Below are 25,360 nucleotides of genomic sequence, written 5' to 3'. Positions count from 1 at the left end.
TTGCTCAGATGTGAAGCCAAAGGTAGAAGAGTTGGATAAAGAGTTAGTACATCGCTATTCACAAAATGGAAACCTGGACTTTTCTACCAACCAAACTGTTAATGAAATGGAAGATGAGGAGGAGGATGAAGACATGTCAGATTCAAGTAGTCCACCAATCCCGTATTCACAAAAACCTGCCCCGGAAGGGTCTTGCACTACTGATGGTTGGTGTCCATTCTTTTACATGTGTGATCTTTACAACTAATTCTCAGTATAATGCATAGTCTCTACAGTTAGAAACTCTTGAGCTAGGAAGTCTGGAAATACAGGTTATAGTCAAAGCCTTAAATCTGAGAAAACAGGGAATAAGAGGACTTGTTTCAGGATATAAAATGTAATGTATTATTTGAAAGCAGGGTCTACGACTTGCTGTGGCACTTCATTAGTTTCTGAAAGCCCCTTATTTTCTTTGGTCATCACTGGTTTACTGTCCTCAAAGAAGTAGTATAAGTCAGCATCAGTATGGCTGGTTCTCAATCTATCCCTAAATTATTCTGAGAAACATTGGCAAAGCTGGATTTAGTTGCTTCCGTGGGCAGAAGGAAGAGTTTGGAAAGAGAAAATGGAGAAGAGACTTGGTGTTCCTTCTGCTGGCAAGGGTCTAAGAGGGATGGTAGTGGAAGCTTGTCTGTTTTGTCTTTGCCACCTGCCTGCTGGCCATTGCTAGTTTACCCTGAGCTGTCCTGATTGTTGTTCTAGATAAGCAAAGTTGTTGACAGTACTTTTTATGTTTGTTTTTAAATGTGTTAAAGAAAGGGTCAGATCATTATGAATATGCCTATGAGACCAAGTAAACTTGATGGAGTTGGTTCATCTTATCTCATAATTGCACTATTCTGAAGATTTAACTTCCCTAAAGAAGGAAGATCTATTCATATTTATTAGATATGCTTCTCTTAAAAACAACTCCCACCCCCCTCAAACCCTTCGAAACAAACAGCCCTTCCCACCACGTCCAAAACACGTTCTTGACATTTTATTCAGTATCTTCCTGAATTATGGGCTTCCTTGTGCAGAGGTCATAAAAAGTTGTAATGTGTAGAATGGTTTTGTACCTTATTATAGTGTATGGTTATATGCAGTGATAGAAGTAAGCACTAGTGACTGGCAATCCTTCAGCATTTTTGGGGGGTAATTGGTGGCAAATGTTAATGTTTTTGCCCGTACCCCTTCTGAATGCAGCTTATATAAGCACGTTTACTCTCCATAACAATGTACCTTCAGTTCCCTGTAATACAAAGAATAGAAAGGCTGGCTGCTATGGGAAGCTGGGGAATATTCTTGGGAGAATTTGTTATTCACGCAGAATTGTGTTTGCTGTCCTTTGGAGACTTGTAAATTGGTAGGAGCAGAGAAGGAGAAAGTATGAAACGATGTATTCCTAGGAAGGTATTCTCAACCGAGGACAAGTATCAGTAAAGGCTGCAAAATCTCCTTGGGAGAGCAGGAGCAGTCCTCATCGCTTCTGTTAAAGAAATGTAAAATAAACTGGGCAGGATGCAGAGGAGAACCAACAGGATGGTAAGAGGAAGGAGTTCTATCTAATAAGGCTCTTTCCCTACCAGGACAAAAGCTGAGATGGCATATACCTACACTTTCTAAATATATCAAGGACAAAACACTAAGGAGGGAGAAGAGCCGGTCATACCAACAGGGCCCTGCAGAAGTGTAATGGATGCATAAAACGGTTGTGAATGCATTCAGGTTAAAGGTTCAGGATTCTTTAACTATTGGTGAGACAGTTCTGGACCAGCCTGCCAGTAGCGGGGGTAGGGCTCAAAAACCTTATCTGGCTCCAAGGCCACCATTCATTTGATTGTGGAAGAGCTTTTTATGTGACATCAAGAGATCTTTCTCAGTTTCATACGTTCTGGTGATCCCTGGTTGCGCTTGCACGCCCAGACAGAAATGTTAGTTGTGAGTTTCCAGTTAAAGGTCTATGTCTTTGCTTGAGAGGTGACCTCTCATCCACGTGCAAGCTGCTCCGTGTTCACCAGTGCCTTTGCTGCCTCTGCTCAGGATTGCTTCATAAGGCTGCCCTGCCCGACCTGGCACTGCAAGGAGGTGCTCCGTTGTCAAGCACTCACTGCAATGCAGACCTCTGTGCTGTGGCTGCATATTGCGTGTCACGAGGTTATGCCTTGTTATGCTATAGTTATATAATAGATGTCATTATATGCTCATGTATGTGTGTAATATTATGCTTTTTAGTATGTCCTGGAAAAAGATGACCTTCCAGGGACAGTTCTGTGTTTTGATTTTTATCCAGAAGTCTTTTATGATCAGAGCACCCTAGAAGAAAGTTTCCTATGTTACATCCACAGAATTTTAGGATTGTTCATTAGTCTTTGTCCAGTTTACCATTCTGAATTTAGAAAATCTGTCTCACTCTGCAATATTGTTCTCAGGGAACTAATTTAAGAGAGCAGTGGCTTTGCATCTGGAAAAGGAAAGGAAAATACATTTTTTTGAATACAGCTAGTGATCTGTTAGGACAGTTTTAAGTAAGTGTTTAAAACACCCAGATTCCCAAACATTCATGCTGCAGACCGTATCTGAGCAAGATATTAATCTCATAGCTCATCTTTCATCTCATGAATATGCCCTTCAGAGATGTAAGACAGGATCACTGCCATTGTTTACATCCCTTATCTTAGTTATTTAATTACAAAGATAAATAACATTAGGAAAATGTTAAATAATACTGATAGACTAATTGAAGTCACTGTAAGTGTTTGGATGCTTTAAACCAAGCATGTATTTAATTGCTTATCCAAGAGCAAAATATTGATACTAGAACCTGCAGTTCATAGCTCCCCTTGCTGTAAAACCCATCTCCCACCTTTTAGCACAGATGGGGTGAAACCCTTTTCCCTTTTAAGGTATTTGTGCCATTTGCTTTTTCTGAATTCAGGATTTATGCCATAACCATCATATTGTTTTCTGTGGTGACTTGTTTTTTTATTCAGATGGCTGAGTTTGTCAGTCACATGGGTGGAGAAAGTAGATCTTAATGCCTTTATTCATCAGTTAAAAAAATAAGTGCCTCACAAGTGACAGTTTGTTGGATGTTCCTTCTTAGCTGGCCATAATATTAGATCCCTTAACTCTCCTGTTAGCCCATTGGAAAGAGCAAATGCATTTGCCATTGATCCTTACTATTAGTCATAAAAGTAAAGACTTTGTAATCAAGAAGAATAATGGTATTTGGGGGATTTACTTATTTTCAGGGGCTTTTTTTTCTGCTCAGCACAAACTTTTGTAACTAATTTACCCACTCCACAAAAATAAGGGCTTCATTTTCATACAGGTGCCTCAAATGTGCAAGAAAATAATAGAAGAAGCTGTTCTGAACCATTTGTTTGCTGTAGCTTTAAAAGAGGATATTTCTAATTTGTGGAATAGCATTTTATGCAAGCTGTGGGAAACACAATAGTAGCACCTTTCTTTTGTTAGTAAATCCTCAATTTACCTGATGCTTAAAGAAGGGCCAAGGTAGTTTCAGAAGCAATTAGGTAAGCAGGTACTTAACACCTGATCAGTTACTGTGAAGTTACAATAGCAAGTGACAGTGACTGGTAATTCATATGTAATTCTTGGAAGCTAATTCCGTATGCAAATAGCCCATTTATTGCAGTACAACAAGGGGCTGGTACCCCACATTGAAACTACTTCTTGTTACTGGTGGGGAAAGGGAAAATATATTCAAATTTCATTTTTAAGAAGATTCCAGCACTTCAGGTGTTGACAGTTGTGGGGATACATTTTCATTTTCAGGAAGACGGGACTGGATTAATTTAAATGAAGTGATGTTGGAAAATGCAAATGTGTTCTCAGAAGCAAAACCTAATGAATTTTCTTTCAAAGAAATGCAGATATTGTCCGTAAAACCTATTCATTATTCTTTTTTGTGACTGCTCTTGGTATTTGCAAATCTCTAATCACAATATAAATGCCTGTTCTTTATTTAAAACAAAGCTGAGATGCTGTGGGAAGATGATTTTTTTAATGGAACGGCTCAGCTGCGTGCTTTTACTTTTTATAATTACACATGGATAAACAATTTCATAAAGAGAAGCTGGTTTGTTTTAGTTGCTCCTGGATCTTCTCCTCTTCATACTTAGATGTCCTTGAAAGGTACATAGGTAAATGTGACACTGAAGTGCCATTCTTTTTTCTTAAGAGTTGTATGTGTTAGTGCTGCTTGACATAGAAATTTAGGTGCAAACTCCATTATAAATTTATAGCTATGAAATGTAAATGGATTTTGCGTGTTCTAAATCTTAGACATGGGCAGCACAAGTTCTGCTTGTACAGAGTCATCATGTCTTGTCTTTCCTAATGTGGAAATGGTTGTCTCTCACAGATAATTAAATATCAATGCAAAATCGTGCAAAACCGTAGAAAAAGGTTTCGGGTCTCTGTGTTGCTTGCTAGTTAGAAAAATACAATTGTATATATATGAATAGAGCAGAGGAAGGGGTTAATCCCTCCCTCCTCTCCCCACAGTCAGTTACTTGCTTCCAACTTAATGTTTCTCACGTGGAATTTTCTCATTCAGTTTAAAAAAGCAGCAGGAACTTAAAACTCAAAGAGTGATTTGCAGCCCCAAAAGCCAAGAGAAAGAAGGATGATGAAGGGCTCTTGAACATACCCTCTGCTTGTCTTTGAAGGAAAATTCAAGACTTTTACTGCACAGAAGCAGATTTGCATTCTCTCCGTATCTCCTGGTTGAAGTAAGCCCCAGCAGTACCTGGCCAGGCTCCGCAGCCCTCCCTGGCTGTCTTGCTGCAGCTGTTGAATAAACAAGAGAAGAGCCCCCAGAGGCTCTGAGGGCCTGTCTGTGCTGCCCCCTCTTGCTGCGCACCCATCAGGATCCCTTTCCCCTCTGCGGAAGGGGAGCCAGAGGAAACCTTTTAGTGTCAACCCTGTTACCTGTCTCGCTCCCTCAGAAGACGAGGTTTTGTGAGCTCTGCTGCCCATCTGTCGGGAAGCTGGTAGCTGCTTTCTGCTACTCCTGGTAGAGAGCTAGAGATCCTAAAGGTACTGAATTTCAGCATGATTTGTGAAGTTCAGGAGCTGGTTGGATGACACCGGTGTCCCCAAACTAATGTCCCCTGGGGCAGAAAAGTAATTATAGCTCTCCCCTTACTCAGCCTGAACATTACAGAGGCATGTGCTGGCCAGCCAGTCTACACATACATACCTCTGATCCAGAGATGTCACCAACCAAAGCAGAGGAGGATGCCGGAGGAGATTGTGCAAGGAGGAAGAAGGGGAACGTGGAAGGGATCTGAGAGCACTTTGGGTGGAGTACGAGATGATATAGGGGGTAAATCTTAGGTATTGTTCGCAGATTAGGCAGGATGCAGCATTTCTACAGTACAGTCCTACATATCCTAAATGGTGGGAAAATATTAAATATATTCAGATCAACAGTCTCTCAGGTAAGAGGCTGCTGATGCCTGTGATCGCAGATAGATTAGTTTGTTTCAATGGATACTGCCAAGATGTTACCGAGTATTGCTTATAAACTTGTTAAGGTGTTGTGATGTTGTGGTGGGTTTCCTTAGTGTTTTCCTGCACCTTCTCCCCTGGAGACTCATGCAGAATGGTGGTGTGCAGCTGCTCAAAGTGTAGCTGAAGTTGTTTTCCTCTTAGCCTGGATGATAGCAGAGTCTTTGCTTCTGTCTCAGATGTAGAATGCTGGAGCATTGCTTTGTCTCACTGGGAGATCAAATCCCTCAAGCATCCAAGGAGGCTCTAAGTTTCTAATGTGATCTTCAGCCCTCTCAATGTCGTGTGCTCTTTCTGAAAGCAAGTCTATATTGAAACGGAACTGTTAACAACATTGACAACCAAAATCCTGCTTTCTTTGGTGTCCTAGTATTGCTATTACAAACAATTAATTCAAAAGACTCTTTTTAGTCACTGTTTGTGCTTCTGGGCATTTCCTGAAAATTTTTAGGTAGGGACAAGGCTAAAGAGTAATTGTGTAAAAGCACAGATTTAAATCTGTCTTGAAATCTTACGCACTTGCTGTTTCGTAATCTTTATCTACAAATTTCCTGTTTGCCCACATTGTCAGCAGTGGGTAATTTTTTTATTTTAAATCTAGATGTAGAGTGGTATTTTCTAAGAATGTCAGCTACTCAGATTTCACTGAATGCCTAAATATTTAAGGCCAGTTTTGAAAATTCTGGACATAGTACCCAAATGGCATAAACATTTGAATAAGCAAATTCTGTTTTGAAGGTAAGGGAGTTTTGTTTCTATGTTTATCTGCAACTGTTTCTTTCTAAATTGCATTGAAAAGTCTAGATAATACTTAGCCTGGTACCTAGCCTTCCATTTGATTAGGATCAATATGTTTCTAAGGAATACACCTTAAAAGGAGTTTAACATACTGAAATTGAATTGTATCAAAACAGAAAAGAATAAATGTTGCTTTAAATATGCAGTCTTAATGCTTTTCCTCTAAAACATAGGTTCCTTCTTATTGGTAAGTTATCACTAAAATCTGATGATCCGTAAATAAAAACTTTAGGCACTTCATTTTAACTCATTGGCTGGAAGAAGGCGTGCGTGAGGGGTGAATCCAAGCTAGCTTTCAGCGCGAGTTTGCTGCTGCTGGAACTGAGCTGATTGAATAACTGAAGAAGCAACTCAGCCAAGAACTGGTTCAGCAAATTGTGGGTGTAGGCGCAAGACTGAACCTGCGTTGGACCCTGTTTTCAGCGAGCTACTGCTTGCCAGGAAGCTCACGCCAGCTGACTCTGTGCATTCCACTTTGCACATGCTGTTGGCCTGGTACAGTTCTGAGATAAAAACAAAAAACAACATTAGCTTTCACTGTCTTTGCTGAAGTTTTAAACAATGGATTTTAGCGCAGTAGGTAAGAGTACAGGCACAGATATTAATAATGGCTGAGGTGGCTGTTGGTTAACCATTGTGTTTCCAGATACTCAGTCAGTGTCTTTCTCCAGTGGTTTGACTTTTCTTTACAATTTTTGTGGAGTACTTGAATAATATTTTAAATTAAGTGTAAGTAATATATATGAATAGCTGAAGTCTTACTAGGTATTACAGTAGTTTCAAATTTAGTTTAATATGTTTGTTTTTAACAATAATGTTAAAACAGGACACATTATGATTTTTGTTTTCTTTCTTTTGAAATATTGATTCATGCAGATGCATGCGTTGTCTATGTTGTGATATTTCTATGACTGTAGTGAGAGAGAGAGATGGTCAAAAGATAAATGTGTGGTGTCTTTGGACATCCTGAAATAGGGGGGGGCCGTTCCACCAGCTGCTGCTGGGAGAGGTGTGGGGCCAGACTGTAGCACTGATCTTGCAGCTGGAGAAGTGAGGATTGGAGGGGAACACAACACAATAGTCTAGTTCTTCATAAAACTTGGTAGTGCTTTCATTGACTTCTGCCTAAGGGAAATCGGAAAGCCTGGTGTGATCATGTCCTTTCCTGTGGAGGAAGCCACACGACACTTGCTTTCTCTCACATGTGTCATTTCCTTGCTTGAAAGTAGAAGTTGCTCAAGAGAAATAATATGATGGAGCTGTACTAAAAAGTGACAGGTGACTGTGACCCCTGTAAGTCCAGTGCTGAAGCTAATGCAAGAGTCTTTGAATGTTGTTGATTTACTTAGTCGAAAGAATTTAACTTTGAAGTTGGTTTTGGTATGAGCAAAAGCTTGGACCAGGTGGACATCCAGAGGTCGCATAATTGCTCTGTGATTCAAAGTGCCCTAAGCTGTCCTGTCCAGCCTTTTGAAAATCCCCACGGTGGCTGCTTGGTGGATGGCTGCCAAGCTCACCCTGAGTCCTGAGCTTGCAAGGGCCCCGTTGTGGTGCCCGGCCACAGCTCTGGGCTGCCCTGTCGTGGTTTTTTGTGTGTCCCAGCCTGCTACCTGCTCACTGCAGGACATGGAACAGCAGAAGCTCACTCCAGTCCCTGGTTTTGCCCACTGGCTTTAGCCCTGCATTGACCAGTAGCACAAGAACCAACGTTATGTTCTTATTTTGTGTGCGTATGTGTATTTGGGTGGGAAAAAAACAAAATGGAGACGTGAAGTCATGCAGTCCATTGAGACTTCAAGAGACTCAATTGGAGACTTACTTACAGAAAACATGCTGTACGTCTCTAAAACCAGTGAATTAATCTTTTGCTTGCTGGAATTCCTAAAATGTATAGACAAGTTAAAAATTAGATTTAAAAATATTTTTCCTTTAGTAGAGAGTACTAAACTTAAGCCATCAATTTTTATCATTCCTTTTGTATTACTTAGTGATGTTTATGGACCAATGCCAGCCTGTTACAAGCAACAAAGACAAAACTGGTTCTCTTGAAAAGACTGTAAACTGAAATTTGGCAAAGAAAGAATATTCTTTGGGATATTTTAAGAGTTGTTTTCTGTTACAAAATCACAAACTTTCCTTCTTATTTTGAATGTTTTGAAAAATTGAGTTTCTGAGCCATTCGACGTCTAGTCTTTAGAGACTTACTTCTCTACCTGAATGTCTTCAGGATCTCTTTAAAATAATGCTTATCTAGTGTCTCTGAAACTCTGAGCTAGTGGATCTGATGAGATGCTATCTCTGTTTCCTCTATGTCCCTTGAGAAGGATATATTAAAACCCTCAGTTACAGGATCAAGTTGTGAAGCCCATTTGCTTTTGGAACTGATAAAAAGAAAAAAGTTAAACAAAATCTTTTGAAGATTTATCATTTGTTTTGGTTTGTTTTGTAGGTTTTTGTCAAGCAGGCAAGGATTTACGGTTAGTATCTCTGTGCATGGAGCAAATTGATATCCCAGCGGGCTTCCTGTTAGTAGGAGCCAAATCTCCCAACCTTCCTGAGCACATTCTAGTCTGCGCTGTTGACAAGCGGTTTTTGCCAGATGATCATGGAAAAAATGCACTTTTAGGTAAGAGATTTTTTTTTTCTTCGTGCCCTAATAGTTCAGAGAAAAAGCTCAGTTCAAAGTTATCTAAAGTAATTTCAGCTAATGACCTTCTATTAGAAATGTATTGAGGACAGGCTTCTTTTTATTAAATTAAATCCGTAGCTGAACTTGCCTTAAAAGCCTATTTTAAAACAAGTCCCTGATTCCACAATTAACCACAATTGAAGCTCGGTGATTTCTGTGTGGCCATAAGTCAGTTGCAGCCCTGGCATTCTAAATGTGAACTATCCATATACTCTTTACCTCCACTGATGTTTACCACATTTTCATTTAAGAAGAAATATGCTCATGCAACTGTAGAAGATGAGCTGTCTATTTTTCTGTGGATTAAAGGACAAATTATGTCCTTGGCTCCACCGAGAACATTGTTCTCAATAGGAGCTCTGAGGGCAGTTTCCCTCTCAAAATCCAATACATGGTGGGGGGCGGAAAAACCTTACGTCATAATTGGTTACATTTATGAGCTTTAAAATTTTAATACAAGAATGCTTCTTGGTGATTGAAAACAGGCATATGTGCACCTAGATTGCCTGCCTAGCTCACAACTGGTACACATTTTAACAGGCTAGTAAAAGTGATTTAATGTATTTTGGCTCCTTTAGCCTCTTTTGAATTTACTCTCTCGTTTCTCCCTCCAGTCATTGTGCTGCCTAGAATATATTCAGAAAGACCTTTCAACAGGGAAGAAATCACAAAAAAGCATAAATACCCTGATTTAACCACACCATTTAAATTCTGGTCCAAACTAGCAATATTTTGCATAACTGTTGAAAACACGTCCTTTTTGTACTTATGAGCTTTAATGCTATTTCTCCTTTAAACCCATTTAATGTGCTACTACACACTGTAAACCTTTGGACCTAAGGCAAAAATCCCACTGGCCTGAGTTAGATGGGAGCTATGGTATGATGTGCCCTTGCTGGGTGCAGTTGGGGACATGGGATCGTGGGGTACTCTGGTGTATGCTGCCATCCTCAGAGGAGCTGCTCCCGCATTGAGCAGGGGAAGTTTCAAGAGCTGATCAATAAGAACTGTCTGATAGACAGACAGATGGTGTTTAGTCTGATTAAATGGGGTACTACTTGTCTTTGTTGGTAAGCCTTCCTCCCCCCACCTCCCAGCTTTGTATCTGTCTATCATCTCTGATATCATTTGATAATGAGCCTAGCGACTCACGACTCTGCTCTGGCATTGCTGATATTACATATTTAAATGCCTCTAGGCCTGTGTAACTGGTACCTATGAGCTAAGAATTGACTCGGTAGCTCTGTGAGACCCTGGTGACTGTTTCTGACAACTATGGAGATGCACCAATGGTTCCTGTGGGTTGCAAGGGAGAAGGGAAGGACTGATTCAGTCCCAGGCGAAACAGAATGAAGAAGTCTACCTCTTGGCATCCTCAGCAACATGATGGTAAAAGATGATAATGAGGCACAGTAAGGCTGAAGACAATGGCCTAATTAATAAGATTTCTATGGAAAATGCCTTTTTTTTCAAAAAGACCGAATGTCTTTTTCATAAAACTATGAATTTGGCTGACAGGTGAGTGTAGGAACCAGTATTCTCTGAGGTGCTTGGCATTGTGGAAAATGATACTAGTGAGGATGAGAAATGGGTTCTGTTACAGATCTTGAACTGATTAGTAAATGGAAAGAAACAAAAATAAAGCATTTCTATTAGGTACTCATCAGCCCAGCACTATTAAAAATCGTTATTGATGTTCCAAAAAGAATATAAAATATTTTTTCATTAAGGTTTGAAAGTGCTTCAGAGATGAGTGGAGTGGCAAATAAGCCAGAGGAGTTTAATTGTTCAGCATTAGATAATAGAGGGCTTATTCAAACAACGATTTTAAGGCAGACCCATTTCAGAACATACCCTGTGCTTTGTTCTAGGAGATGTTAGACCACTGCCGCCTGTCTGCAACATTGCCATTAACGTACTTGTGAATGGCGGTGGAAATAAGGGTGCATATAATCTCAGTCTGGACCCTGTCCTCCAGACCTCAACTCAAAATTTCACCCCCTTCTGTGAAATCATGTTGGAAACATTGCAGAAAAGCAGTCTTCTGCCGTTATTCCTAAATATCTTACTTTCATGAAAGGTTGTAGGTTTTCAAAAAACATTCTGAAGCACTCCTAACTTTTGCCATGACAATCTTGACATTAAATGATTGCTTTTAAGACCTTAGTAAGTTGTAAGGTCCAGCTTACTTGGAAAGTGCCTTGTATAAGGAGCATCAGAGAAAATTCACTAGATATTAAGGTTAATTTTAGCCACATGAAGTTGTAGTGGCTACTCTGGGTTAGCCACTGTTTTGAGAGAGGGAAGCATGCATCTTGGATCCTATGTTTTTTAATGTAGAAATGTGGAAGTAAAATCGGCAACATCATAGAGATTTCCTAGCCTGGCATCATAGCTTCCCCTCTCCAAGTAGTTGTTCCTCTCTGCACTGTGTAGAGTGGAAAATTGGTGGTAGGCTTTTGGCATAAGTTAGTATGACGTAGAAAGATGGAAGAGTTTCAGAAAAGCTAAGACTAAAATCTGCCTGTGTTTGGCTGCTTCCTGACACGTGCGTGCTGAGCAGGGCATCTACAGAAGCTGTCTGGCTGGAGGCCTTCAGTCGCTCTGAACTGGATATGCAGGTAGGTTAAAATGGCCTTCTTCCTAGCAGATAGCACAAGTCATTTAATCTGTGTGTATACCTTCTGCTTCATTCTTCCAGGATTTTCTGGGAATTGTATAGGCTGTGGAGAAAGAGGATTTCGATACTTCACAGAGTTTTCCAATCATATCAACCTGAAATTAACCACTCAGCCAAAGAAGCAGAAGCACTTAAAGTACTACCTAGTAAGAAGCTCCCAAGGTGTACTGTCAAAGGGACCCCTTATTTGCTGGAAAGGTAATTAAGGTGCCCATTCACTTAGGGGGTTTTTTTATTGTATTAGTGTGATGTTGAATGAAAAATTGAAAGTTGCTGTTAAAAATGTGTGCATTGAAAAGTAACTGTGGAAGATGAATTTTTTTACTGCTTGAAGGAAAAATTCCCACTGATTTCAGTGAAGTCTGGATTTTGCGAAAGAGGTTTATTTAAGTCCTAATAGTAATCATGCAATCGTAAATGGTCTTCCTCAATCTCCCTATGCTTTCAGTGGGAGCCCTAAATCTATCCTTCTTGGGATGTGCAGCCATCTTGGTAGAAGAAACAAGGTTGCTCAGTCTACTGATTCTTTTCTGTGCCTGAAGCAAGATGACTCACAGCCAGGGCTCCAACATTGGCTTTCTACTGATATTCATCTTAGCAGGTGCAATTCCATCTGTCTGATGCCTGAGGATAGCTAGCACACCATAGGATTAAGAAAGCTCAGGTCACTGATCTCAGCGAAAGAGGAGAAATCTTGCATACTCTTGCCATTTATGGTGTGTTTTACACTTGGGTTACCCTCTACTGGGTGCAATATCGTTACGTACTAAAGAGATGACATTTGTGACCCCAAGGCAAGGTAGCCATGGGGTCTGTTATTGGAAGATGCAGGTTTTTTGGAGCTAGAGCCATGCAAACACTCAAGGAGAGAATGGTTTACCTACTTTCTGTCTACTGAGTTTGTATATAAGCAGACTGCTTGTCTTCCTCAGCTGTGGTCTCACTCAGTAAAGACAGAGTTTGAACTGGTGCCTGTTGCCAAAGAGGATGATGTGAGGAGAGGAGAAGCTCCACAGGAGGACTGACACACATCTGAAGAGTCACATCCTCATGTGAATGGCAGCATGACACCAGAGAGAGATGGTTATCACCGAGCTGTATGAGTGATTATAGTACTGTATCAATGGTTCAAAGGGATCCTGGCTTCAGCTGCTTTTCTCAGTTACAAGTATAATTAACTGCTGCTTTAGAGTGGATGTGTTTTTCAGGAGCATTTTTCACAAAAACTACAGAAAGATATAACCTGGTAGTCTCTTTTTGAAGTTTCAAATACAGAAAAAGGAAACCTTATTTAAATGTTGTAATCCTTTTTCTGAACCCCCTCCCTGATGCTCATGCGGTTGGGGTTGGTGCATGTCCTGGTAAACGCACTGAGGCGTAACGCACATGTGGAAGAGGCAGAAACTGAGGTCGCTTTTGGTTATATGCTGGTTGCAAGTGTTTTGAACACCCGTGAAAGTTTAGAAAATTGACCAAGAAATCGACCTCATGGGCATTATTTTGACAGGCTCTATCCCCATGTTGCTACCATCCATCTGGTAACCCTTCACCCTTTACTTACATTAAAGGTCTAATTAGAAGAAGAAAAATGCTTTTAAACACCTCCTTCTCTTCAAACAAAACCTGATTAGATCTCAGTTTTAAAAATGGATTAATGTGTGATTTTCAAGGTGACTTTCTCCTCCCTCAACTCAGTTTCCATCCAGACAGACACTCACAGCACTGAGATCTCCCTGAAGGTTTTGTGGAAGCATACTGACAATCTGGGTTTCAGCACAATTTCTCCTTTAAAGGGCAACGTATGATGGTTTGTATAAAGGTTGTGCCACAGAAGTCGCTGAGTGTTTCCTGGGATATGTCCAATACCTTCAAATCTCTTGGAAGCTGCGAACTGAGGGCTCTTGCCATTTTGCAGCATCTGGTCTGTATTTGCCTGGCCCTCTGAGAGGCCCCCAGGGAGGTTTTCTTAATTAGAAGACAAAGTTGACTAAACTGCGAGAGCCGGATTTTCGTTGAATGCTGCCATTTGCCGCTGTTTGTTGTACGTGCTGTATGTATGCTTTTAACGTTTTGTCACCTTTCGCCACCGTGTTGCTGAACTTTCCTACTGGAAGGCAGGCCTTGTTAATATGTACTATAGCTGCTTCGTTTGCAGAATGTAGAAGCAGGCAATCATCTGCTGCTAGCCTCTCTGCTAAACCAAATTCTTCGGTGTCACCGTCCACGACCCCAGAGGGTGGATCAGCTAATGGATACAAATCAGGGTTCACTCAGACAGGTAGGAGCTGGAAGTGCTATAAAGATAACCATTGGGGGTGGTAAGTTACCTCAGATATTGTTGGTTCAGGGATGCTGTAAACAACTGGGTATTTACCTCAAGCCATGTATAGATTACAGTGGGGAGGATGCTTTTCAAAATTTGCTTTGTGAAAGATTAAGACCCAGGTGAGGTTGAAGGTTAACTTAGTCCTCGTAAGAATAGTTGATTAAGAAGTATTAAAAGATCTTTTTATCAATTCATTTGATTCTGTGTCTCCCTTTGTTTGTTTCATTTAATTTTTTGTGGATCTCAACTTGAATTACACATTTATCGGGGGGTGTTTACTTAGTATATAGGCTAGGTTATTTGTCTTGAAAAGGAAAATAATCTTTTGGGGTTGGGGGGCAGCTTTTATTTATGTGCTTGCTTATTTATTTATTTAAATTTTATTTCACACAAGGGTGTACTTAGAATAGCAATTTCCCATACACATACAGTGGTTTTGTGTTATGCGAGCTAGTATGCATCTCGTAACTGTTCTACAAAGCTATTAATGACGTACTTAAACAAGGAGAAACTATAAAAATCAAATGGACATTGGCTGACAAAGCAGCAGCATCTTAATTTCTTTTATTTATTTATTTATTGCAAATAGCTGAGGTGCTTTTCTTTGAGCTTTTTTTCTCATTGCTTTACTGTAGCTTCATCTATGCTGTTACATGTTTTTGTGTCTGTATGTGCTATTTTTTGGAAAATTAAAAACAGGAGAAAACTTTCTGTTGTTGTAATTGGTTGATATGTATGTACCAGAACATATATTTCTCTAGAGGAGTATGAAATGCAGATGAAAAAACAAGATTGTTAAAATACTTCTTCCACTTACAAAAAATGTTAAAAAGGAATAACAAATAAAAGCTGAACATATGCATTCTTACGAAATTGTAATCAGTGATCAGTCTGTTCAGAGACGCTTTCCCCAGGTGGTCACCCCTGTCTCTGTTTAGGAAGCTGTATGCTTTAGGCTTTGGTGAAAATGAAATGAGAGTGTTGTTTAAACAAACATCTGCATTTCATTGCATGATCTGTTGGCTTCCAGATCCTGGCATGAGAACTGTGCAGATGCATGAGAACCTATTTATTTGAAACAAGTGATCCAGTATTTACACAGCTTTGTCTTCTGTTGTACCTGCCAAGTTAATAGATACACCTTTTATATGCTGCTTTCTCCTTATCACTCGGTGTGCTTTTCGGTCTGCTTGGTGTTTCTGTGTGTCACTGTTTGTACTGTTAGGTCACAGTCGTCAAAACCTTTTCATCTCCTTCTACTGTTATCTTCTAGCGAAGATAATGCCACATGCATACATACGAATCCCCTGTGACCAGGAGAAGGGGGGAGGGCACCTTTTTCTGGTGGCGTGAATTCTGACATGTGTCGCCCATGATGGAGGTCTGACTTTTTCTCTCCTAGGCTTTGCATAGCTGTACTTTGAGTTGAATTCTCTGTTGTTTAAAAACAGGAATACTTACTAGCAAGCTGCTTTTTGAAATCGTTTTCAGTTTATTGTCAATTCATACCCGTTTTTTCCTTTTAAAGCTGTGTAAATATTTCTGTTTTCTGCCCTCGTGAGCGCTTCACTCTCCAAGTTCTAGAAGACACCTGTAGGTAGACAGTTATGGGGACACACAGAGTACTGCACTGAAATGGTAATTTCGTGATGGAAATGACAGCACAAGAGAATTTCGAAATACCATAGTTAAAGCTGAGAGTACGGTGTGGCCGTGACATCGCAGTCAGGTGTCGAGTCCCCCTTTCAAAACACCGCGGGGAGATGCAGTTCCGTTGTAGAGGAGAGGCGACTGGCAATGCAAAAATGGCTGAAACCTTGAGCAGAATCAAATATTCAGTTTTTAGGCAACACACAAGAGGGAAAACTTCAATTCAGGTGTTTAAAAGGGTGTTAAGAAACTAGAAACAGGGTTTTACAATAGAAAGATGAACAGTTTTAATAACTGGTAGTACTACAAGTTCTGCTTACATACCGGTGTGATGTTTAAACATATACCAGCTACATCTGCGTTCATAGATAAAATTTTAAGAAAATACACTAGAACTAGAGAGAAGAAAAAAAATACCCAAAGCTTTTGGACAGCTTACTTTGAGGAAAGCTTTATCACTACATATTTGCTACATCGTGTTTAATGAGAGCCCAGCGTTTTCCTGCAAAGCCCCTGACCTGGTGGTCTATTTTGTTAGCCAGTCAGCATATTTCCCGTGAACGTGGACAAGGTTTTCTGGCGGAGCAGGAGCAACAGAGGCTTCTGTGTTCGTTCCTCATCCCAGTTGCTCCGTCTGGCAAAGCAGACTCTCCTCCCCATCCTCCTTCGCCAAATGGTGTGTGACCTGAGGGTGAATGTATTTGGCAGATCAAGTTGGTCTTTGCCGTCTGTTTTCTTTCCCTGGCTGTTTTACTAGGACATCTGTAGGTGAACTTAGCCTGCTTTGCCTACTTCTTGCAAACTGCTTTCTGGACAAACGCTGAGTTAATATTCTTTCACCCCAGTTATAAGAATTTGGATTTGTCAGTGTATCAGCATCCGAATGTTGAATTTTTCTTGGAGTAAATTGCGGATATTAAATCCCTGATGTTAAAGTAGGGGCCTACATGCTGAGAGGTTTGGAACCAGTTCTGATATACAGTTTTACACTGGGCAAGTGTTAGAATTTGTTTGTTCTTTGGTTATCCATCTATAAAATAAGGCTAATATTTTTCAGCCTTGGTAAAGTGCTCTAAGGAGTTGCTGTTTGTTAATTCATGCAAAGGGTTTGGGCTCAGATGCTCTTCATTTCTTACCCAGACTTATAAATGAACATACACTTTTCATAGCCTTATGGACAGTAGTGCTGTAAGGAGGCTATGTATTTAATTTTTTTTTCTGCCCTAAGTCAAGCTCAGCTGTGTCTGACAGAGGTTCGATAACTTCTTCTTGAAAATCTCATGTGATGGAGATTCCACAGCCTTTTTAGGCAACTTATTCCAGTGCTTATTGCCTGTGCTTGCTGGGGGCAAGTCATGTAAGCTGCTTGCCTTAGCTTTCTCATCTGTAACGTGGGATAGCTGTGTTTACTTGCCTATCCCACAGCAATATCCCACAGCAATGAGATAGCCCTTTCTACAGTTAAAATATGTTTGAAGTGTATGTGAATACAAAATACTGTGAAAGAGATCAATCAGTAGATTATGAGATTCTATAGAAATGCCCACTTAAACGTTTGTTACAGCTCCTAAAAGATACCTATACATGATGATTTCTTATCAGTGTAAAAAAAATTGTTTGCATTATATGTAGAGATGAGTTTAGATAAATGTGTATGACTCTTCATGTGTATATAATACAAATCATATATGGACATACATGTATATAATTTTTAATCATTACTTAATTAAACAACTTATTTTCTCAGATTCTTCAGTATTCAGTCCAGCAAAAGCATCTTCTGCTGTTAACTTAAGTGGAACTCAAGACCCATCCCGGAACAAGAACATTGTGAAACCTCTGGCCCTGTCAGTACAGCTCGTCGGAAAGGCATTTGCTGCAGGTATGGCTTTGCTTTCCAGGGTAGCTGAGAGCCAAGGGAATTACCAGCTTAACAGCCAAGAAATAAGGGAGTCATCTTTTTGGTGGAAGAAGGAAAGGAAAACATTCACTACACTACCATTCTCCAAAACTCTCATATTCTTGCAGTCCTCTGCACAGAAATTTTCCATGGCTGTTACTGTCCCCAAACTGAGCCACACCTTGGCTTTCAGATTTGACATTCTGGTAAAAACGTATGTCATATCCCTCTTTGCACTTCCTAAGATACCTAAGAGAGCATAAAAGCCACCTCTTGATATGACACTGATTCTTGCCTCAGTAACTCAAAGCTGTGTGTTGTTCTGCATTTGTAACAGGTATAGTTCCTCCAGATACATTTAATGGAATTTAGTCTCATTTAAAGGAGTTTTAATATTTGTGCTGTTTTAATTATTTATTTCTGTATTGTGTGTTCAATAAATTAGAACCCTCAACCATGGCCTCTAAATCCCTCACTGGTATTCTGTTGTGATATTCTGATTGTTTATTACTTTAGCTGGTTAGTCCTTTAAGCAATGAAAAAAAATTATCACACTTACTACAGGGAAGTGTGCTTGAATAAGAAAAAAAAATTATTTGGTTTATATATGCACATGAGCATTACATTTTATACACGATGTATTGCATCTGCTATTTTATACAATATATATTGTTATATATACATAATATTGTTATATTGTATTTGATGAATCATTAACAGTGCTTTGTGTAAAATACCCTTTTCTTCTCCGTACTTGTGTAAGAAAGAGAATTTATCTTGCACTGAAATTACTTCCCACCATTTCAGTAACTTCTGTAACTGACCCATGTCCGCCATATCTATCCATACCAAATCATTGACTCAGAGTACAAATGGAGAGTTTACAATGGGCAAGTGATGTTATTCAAATTTTGCTAATCGGCAACCTGGGAATCTTGTGCCTGCATTTATTTGGATGACTGTGGCTGGAGAGTTCCCTGCTACATTGTTTTATGCCAAATACCCACATCTGAAACGCTTTCTGTTGCGGCTGACATCAGCAAGCTGCTGCACCATCTCCTGCTGTTGCTCCTGGAATATGTTCCTGGAGCAAAATCCTTGTGGACCTGGCAGAAACGGCAAGAAGCTGTAGTCCCCATGGAGCTCCATGTCTGCTATGTGCAGCTTATGCATTTTTTTTTTCTCCTGCAAAAACTAGGCTCTGAAAAAGAATAAGAAGGAGCTCAGAAGCATGAGGATAACTTCTTGTGATCCTCTGTTGTTACAGTTTCATTTTGTGATCTCGATATAGTGGGTCCTGCCAGGGTGTGAGCCCTGCTGGGACTGGAGGATTGTCTGAGGCAAAGGTAGCAAAATAAAGCATAGTTTGCCTCAGTAATGCTCAGAGCATGTGTACTTTACAGCGAACTGTCCTCCTCTGCCCAGTCTCCCTTGCTAAAGCTTTAGATTAGAGCCCTGTAGTGAATTACTGTGTATGGCACATGGACGACTGGCAGAAAAATGTACCGATGCACCAGAGAGGCTTAGAAATCTTTACAAACTGAATTCGTTATATGCATTTTTTTAGATTTTCAGTGCCTAAAAAAATGTGTCACAAACTTCCCAATAATTTTTTTTGTGTGTAATTTTCTATTTTGTTTTAGTGGGGTTTGTTTTCCACCTATCCTCCCCACCCTGAAATCTGGACACTCCATTTCAAGGTTAGGATTTTGCAGCCTGTGTCCAGATTATTTGCCAAGTACACTTCATGCTTTCCCTGGAGTATGTTTCTTTCAGTCACGCATCTTGCCCTGTTCTTTTGTGTCTGCATGGGGCCGTATTATTTTGTTTGTTTGTTTGTTTGCAAGATTGTCTCAAGTCATACACTCTGTATTTTGTTATACTCAGCTCCTCTTTCGCTACGTGCCACTGATGTTGCTAATGGAAACGCTAATGGAGGAAGAAATAACGTATTGAGTTCTACAGTCTCTCGGCCAATGCCTCACTCGACATCTCCAAGCCCTGGCTGTGCAGCTGGAGACCAAGGTAAAGAAAACCTCTCTGTTCTTTTATTTTAAGCTGCACTGGCTGTTGAGGCTGAAATTCGTGATTTCGTTCTTCTTCCCATCATTGCTGTTTCTGCAATTCAGTCTTTACAGATCCATTTGGTTTTTGGCATGACCATTAATGATAATGCTGTACTTTTTAACACAGGTAACAACATTTTTCACATCATAGTCTGGCTTCGTGTAAATCTAGGTGTAAACCTCTGACGCTCTGTGGCATGATACCAGCTCAAGACCAATGTGAAATGGAAATGGGGGCTGGAATCTGGTCATTTGGGAGGATGAGGTTTAGAATTAGTTTTTGCTTTCCTTCTCAGCATCGATGTCCAGTTCTGGACCACCAAAGAAACGTCACCGGGGATGGTCTCCTGGGTCCCCCGTCCCTCCTCCTGGTTTAGCGGTACCTGTTCCTACAATTCGGCCTTCAGCAAGAACAGGTAAAACTTGAATCATGCAGATTTCATTTGTGGAAAGCTGTACTCAGCCAGACCAGTAGCCCTGTGCTGCTTCTCTTAAGTGTTGCACAGAAAACATAACTAAGCTTGTTGAAGTAGTTAAGGACACCATGGAGAGTTTTTCAGATGCCCCAGAAAAACACATGTGATTGCCTGGTCCTTGTTGCCATAATCTAAGATGGGACAATGGGAAAGTAAAATTACGGGGGGAGGGAGAGGAAAGGAAGAGGAAAGTAATATTAATAAGGATGCAAAGCTATCTAAGTCCCCCAAAATGTAACTCAGTTCTTCTAAAATTGTGCAGGTGTATGGATATATGAACATATTTGCAGGATTTCCATTAGCCTTCACCTTGAATGTTGTGTCTCAATCTAGTGTGGCATGCTACAGAAACAGTACACTCAGTTCCTGCACAGGAAAAAGGGGTTTATATAATTTTGGCCTAACAAAGGACAGTGATGTCCACTAGGTCATCTTCAGTTAAAAGCATAAAGTTCGTGAGACCAAATGTCTATTGTGCATGGAAAAGCTATAAGAGGGATATACAACACCATGATATTAATGTGTTTAAATACGGATTAAATATGAGTATGTGTGAATACTCATCAATATCCATGTAGGTGCCTCTTTATGATAGCTATCAACAAAACTGTTCACTATTTAAGCACTTTTCAGTTGTGGGATTCAGAATACTTTGTAAAGGGGAATAAACAATTACTTATTTTGGTCTCTGTAGAGTGGGAGAATAAGTATACAAGGAAGAAAAAAAAATTGTCAATATGCACAATGTATTTTTAACTCTGCTTTGGAGGGATTGATTTTGAGATATTTTGGAATTGATTTTCAGAGATATTCATCATGGGAACGAGGGTTACATGGTAGTGCAGGCCTGCCTACTTGAGCACCTCAAATCAGTCGCAGCTCTTGTAGATTTCTAGCTTCAGACACCTACCAAAGATATGTGATATAAGGCAGTCTCCTCCCTTCTGTTGAGTTTGTCTCCACAAATCCTCTACCTCTGCTGTGTACTCCATTTTCCATGAGTCTTTTGTAGTCTTTTTTTCTGTTGGATAAACAATTCCATGGCTAAAATGCATGCATGCATTCATTCTTGCTGCCTAAGATGCTTGTTTGGTGGCATTGTTTGAAAAATCTGTTACAAACCACCAAATGAAGCCTGAGAAACTTCTGAAACAGACCTCATGCTGAAACCTGATTACAGATTACAAAATTCTTGCGCTTTGTTTCTTTTTACTTGTGAAAGCTGCTTTTGCTCTTTCGTGAGTACAGCCTAATTTTTATCCTTGTAGCAACTAAGGACAACTTTGAGATTTTGGCCTGTATTTGTTTTTCTTATCTACATACATTCTATGTCAGAAGTCAGAGCAGTCTCTTCCCTTGTATTGAGAGGCAGTATTGAGAAGTAGCCTCTGTCCTAGAGGTGGCCTTTTGGCTTAGTACTTGGCTTTGTTTGAAGATGCATATTCAAACCTGTGTTTTCCTCTCTTGTTCCCACCAACAATACAGTGGTCAGAAAAAGTTTTATTTTAGGGGTGGGGCTACAGGAGGATATAGGCTCTTAATTTAAATTACTTAAAACTATAGCAGGAAATGCAGAGACCTTTTGAATTTTATTACAGTTAGTGATCTGCAGTAATTATTTTTTATTTGTTCATACGGCCAAATCACAGTATGAGCCTTTTAGTAATGGAAGCTTCTCTTCTTTATTTTATAGATCCTCTTTTGTCAGTCCCAGTTCCTCAATCCATGTTAACTGGAATTTTACAGCCTCAACCCATCCCAGCAGGGGAGACTGTAATAGTTCCTGAAAACCTGCTGAATAACTCGGGAGTCAGACCAGTGATTCTGATAGGTAAGTCTTACACTGGGGAATCAAATGCTGCATTTTGAATAAATGCATGTTCCCCTAGCAGAGGGAGTTTTTTGTTTTCTTTTTGTTGGTTCTGGCATTCAGTACAATACAAAGTCAGTTGGTCACAGATAGTTTGCTTTAGTTGCTCAACACTTAAAATTGGAAGTTAAGTGATTTCTGGAGAACCTGATTTGCAAACGGGTCACAACTAGGTCAAATTTATACAAAAACTGTGGCCAAATTGAAGTTTTGTACAAATAAGATTTTTGTAAAACCCAGGAATAGAAATATTTCCATGTAATGAAAATAGCTTTCCAGTGTAAACAACTTACAAAACAGGCAAATATTTCCTGCAGCATTTATAGTCCAGATCTTGAAGGCCAGGGATTCTGCATGAGAACCTGAAAATTTATTCAAACTGACTAATCAGAAATGAATCATACTTCTTTTCTTTTGTAGTCCATGCTTCTTGTAAGCAACTGAGATAACAGATCAGGCTTTTAAAATCTGTTAGCTGTATAAAGTACATTGTTAACCCTTAGAAAGACATTGCTTTTACTTTAAAAGTATGGCTCACAATGCGAATATCTCTTTCAAGCTGAGCTACTTGGGCATACTATATAACAAAGATGGGTCGGCTAGTACTGCCAAAATTTTTTTGGCTCTTTAAGTCTCTTTTTCAGTCCAGCATCATGCAGATGGTTGTATAAAGTAGCTTCAGTGTTAACAGAACATGCCTATGAATACAATCCATGGAATAATTTATCATTCCTGAAGAAATGGAGAAGTTCTCCAAGTCCTCACTTGCACAGATACTCCTAATACACACAATTCCCAGAGAATTAACAGGGCCGTGTACTAGTAAAACAACCATCAAGGACAGGGTTACTGGTTTGTTTTGTGTGGTGTTGTTTTCTAGAAGCCTCTTCTAAAGCTCTAGCATGGTGCTCTAATGGTTTTCGCTTCCTTACTAAAGATGAGGGTGCCTACAGTCATCAGCTTAAGTGCAAATTGAATGCAGCCCTTAGGCTTTTGGAGAGTTGCCAGTGAAGTCCTCAGTTAGGCTAAATGTTAGTGGCCCTGAGAAACAGCGTCCTATTAATAGTACAGAACCAGATGTACCCAAATGGATGGGTTTGGCAAAATCTTGTGTGGAAATTTTTTTTGAAATGAAAACTTTCTTGAGGAAAAGAGGAATTAGCCTGTGCTTATGTGCTTTATCTTTCAGAACAGCATGTTTAGTTGTTGATGTTTATTTAACCTGTTTATGAAAACAGAATGGAAATGTGGCAAAAAAGTGAAATTAATCACAGCAGTACCACAGTGGCCGAGTCAATGCTCATGTGACTTATGCTGCTCTTATAATGTTGAGATCAATGTACTTTTGCTTCCATTGATTTTTCTTTTTTGTACACTATATTATGGAGAATCTGTACTTAAAGGTCAGGGTAAGACCCAAATACATAATATTCTCATTTGTATTTGGATAGCAATAATTATCCTTCTGGTATACAGTTATTGTTAGTTTTTGCAAATCTATGTGATCCCTTGTTATAAATACAGCAAAGGATCACTGGCCTATCTCATTTATTTTGTAAGCAATTATAATGCCAAGAACAGTCACCAATGCAGTGTGTCTTGCAAGATAACATTAAGGAGAAGGTTGGAAATTTATACATCGTGCAAGATTTCATGTAGTGGCATATTTTGTGAATTTCTGGCGGGTTTTTTCTTTCTTTTATCAAAGGTTATGGCACTTTACCTTATTTCTATGGAAATGTTGGTGATATTGTTGTGAGTCCCTTGCTGGTGAATTGCTACAAGATTACACAGCTGGAAAACAAGGATTTGGATCTCTTGGGTTTGACCAGCAGTCAGCTGCTAAGTGTGGAGAATATGATACTTCTAACTATTCAGTATCTTGTCCAACTAGGTAAGCAATTTGTCATAAGCACTTGTTTTTACTTGTGACTGTCCTTTTTTCTTCCCACCCTCTTTCTGTCGGTTTCAGAGCTAATTTTCTGGCTATTTTTGTGTCTGGAAGAGGTAAGTGGCTCCATCTAGTGTGTGTGACTTTGCTACTTCGTTCATCAGGCTGAAAAAGTGACATGAATTTAAAGGGTGATACTGCTTCTGCTCTCCATATGGGGACTGACCAGGTCACCTTTGTGAAAATGGATTTGCAATGCAGATAACTCATTTGCTTAGGGTATCAAACCATCAGTTATCACAGCTCTTTCTAAGGACACTCAGTCTGTTTTATTCAGTTTTGTGACAAATGCTGGCAGATGTGTGATCATCATCATTGTTTTGGTGACAGCACCGTTTACATGAAAACCACATTTGTTATTCAGACTAAGGCAAGTGATTCAGTGAATATCTCATTCTTGTAAAGCTTTTTGAAATGGACTCTTTGCAAGTTGGAGAGCAAACCAGCAAACCACATTTTATTTCTCTTACTGCAGGTCCAGACATTTTTCCCTACCTTAGAGTAAAAAGCAGCAGTGTTAACAGTAAGGTTTTAGAAGTTAAAGAATAATGCAGGATAGTGTTGGGAAACTTCTCACAGCAGTCTCAGTCTTAACTTCTGTGTTTGAAAAGATACTGCTCATCATAGAGGAGTGTGAAATGACTTCTGTAAAGAGCACACTGCTTCTCCTGTACTGGGTTTCCACTCAGGCGTCTGTAATACATAATGGTATGAAATGTGCAAGTGTTTCAAAAGAAGCGCAACTGGTGATAACCCTGTAATTTGGGGAGCAAATGTGCTCTGTGCAGGTTTTACCCATGGGTTCTTATGCTTTGCTCTCCTCCCTTGATGCAGTACTGTCACAGACAAGAAGGAGGCTACCTTCTGTGTTGTAATACTCTCTAACTGACCTGTTTGCTTTATTTATCATTCTCTGCCTCAACAGTCCATTGGATGCCATGTTAGAACTGACAGAGGGTTTCTTTATTTTTTACAGGCTGGATGTTTTCCTGTTGCCCTTCTCTCAGTGTGCTTAAATTTGGTATTTGAGGTTTTCATCTTCCTTGGAAAGTGTGTAGAGTCTGCATGTTAAAATCAGCTGCCTCACACGTTCTGGATTGATAGAGGCAGCTTGCAAATTTACTTTAGAGAAACATGTAGCCAGCTGATACAGCATTCCCAATTACAAATAAACTATTTATTGAAACTTAGCAAGTCAGTGAACCACACTCCATGAGCAAATCCAACCTTAGATGGATGCAGCAAGTCTATACTTGCTGCAAACTAGAGGAGGCTTCATGCAAAGCTTCTGGGGCTGAGCCGAGCTGTGTCTAGCGAGCACCGTGCCTTCAGCATAAAGCAGTTCCCTTACTAGCAGGTGTTTAGTTTGGCTTTTGTTCTTAGCTGTACAAAGAT

General features: G+C 39.8%; 1 protein-coding gene across 3 annotated transcripts in view; it reads left to right on the top strand.

Moving 5' to 3' along the window:
* The window catches only part of GREB1L (GREB1 like retinoic acid receptor coactivator), a 142,405-nt gene that overhangs the window by 77,371 nt on the left and 39,674 nt on the right, over positions 1–25,360 (top strand). For 2 of the 3 annotated variants that reach the window (XM_087755218.1, XM_087755208.1), the window contains exons 4-12: positions 9–206; positions 8,807–8,983; positions 11,748–11,924; positions 13,882–14,004; positions 17,450–17,584; positions 19,490–19,627; positions 19,965–20,084; positions 21,838–21,975; positions 23,723–23,908. In XM_087755218.1, the coding sequence (XP_087611344.1) occupies positions 9–206; positions 8,807–8,983; positions 11,748–11,924; positions 13,882–14,004; positions 17,450–17,584; positions 19,490–19,627; positions 19,965–20,084; positions 21,838–21,975; positions 23,723–23,908 (1,392 nt within the window). The remainder of the gene's footprint in view (positions 1–8; positions 207–8,806; positions 8,984–11,747; positions 11,925–13,881; positions 14,005–17,449; positions 17,585–19,489; positions 19,628–19,964; positions 20,085–21,837; positions 21,976–23,722; positions 23,909–25,360) is intronic. The other variant, XM_087755225.1, reaches the window with a different exon arrangement.

This window comes from Nipponia nippon, unplaced genomic scaffold (assembly GCF_047370975.1).
Source record: "Nipponia nippon isolate SJK-2023a ecotype South Korea unplaced genomic scaffold, ASM4737097v1 scaffold_1, whole genome shotgun sequence".
Classification (NCBI taxonomy): domain Eukaryota; kingdom Metazoa; phylum Chordata; class Aves; order Pelecaniformes; family Threskiornithidae; genus Nipponia; species Nipponia nippon.
The sequence above is the reverse complement of the archived record's forward strand: the minus strand, read 5'-3'. Positions and strand labels throughout refer to the sequence as shown.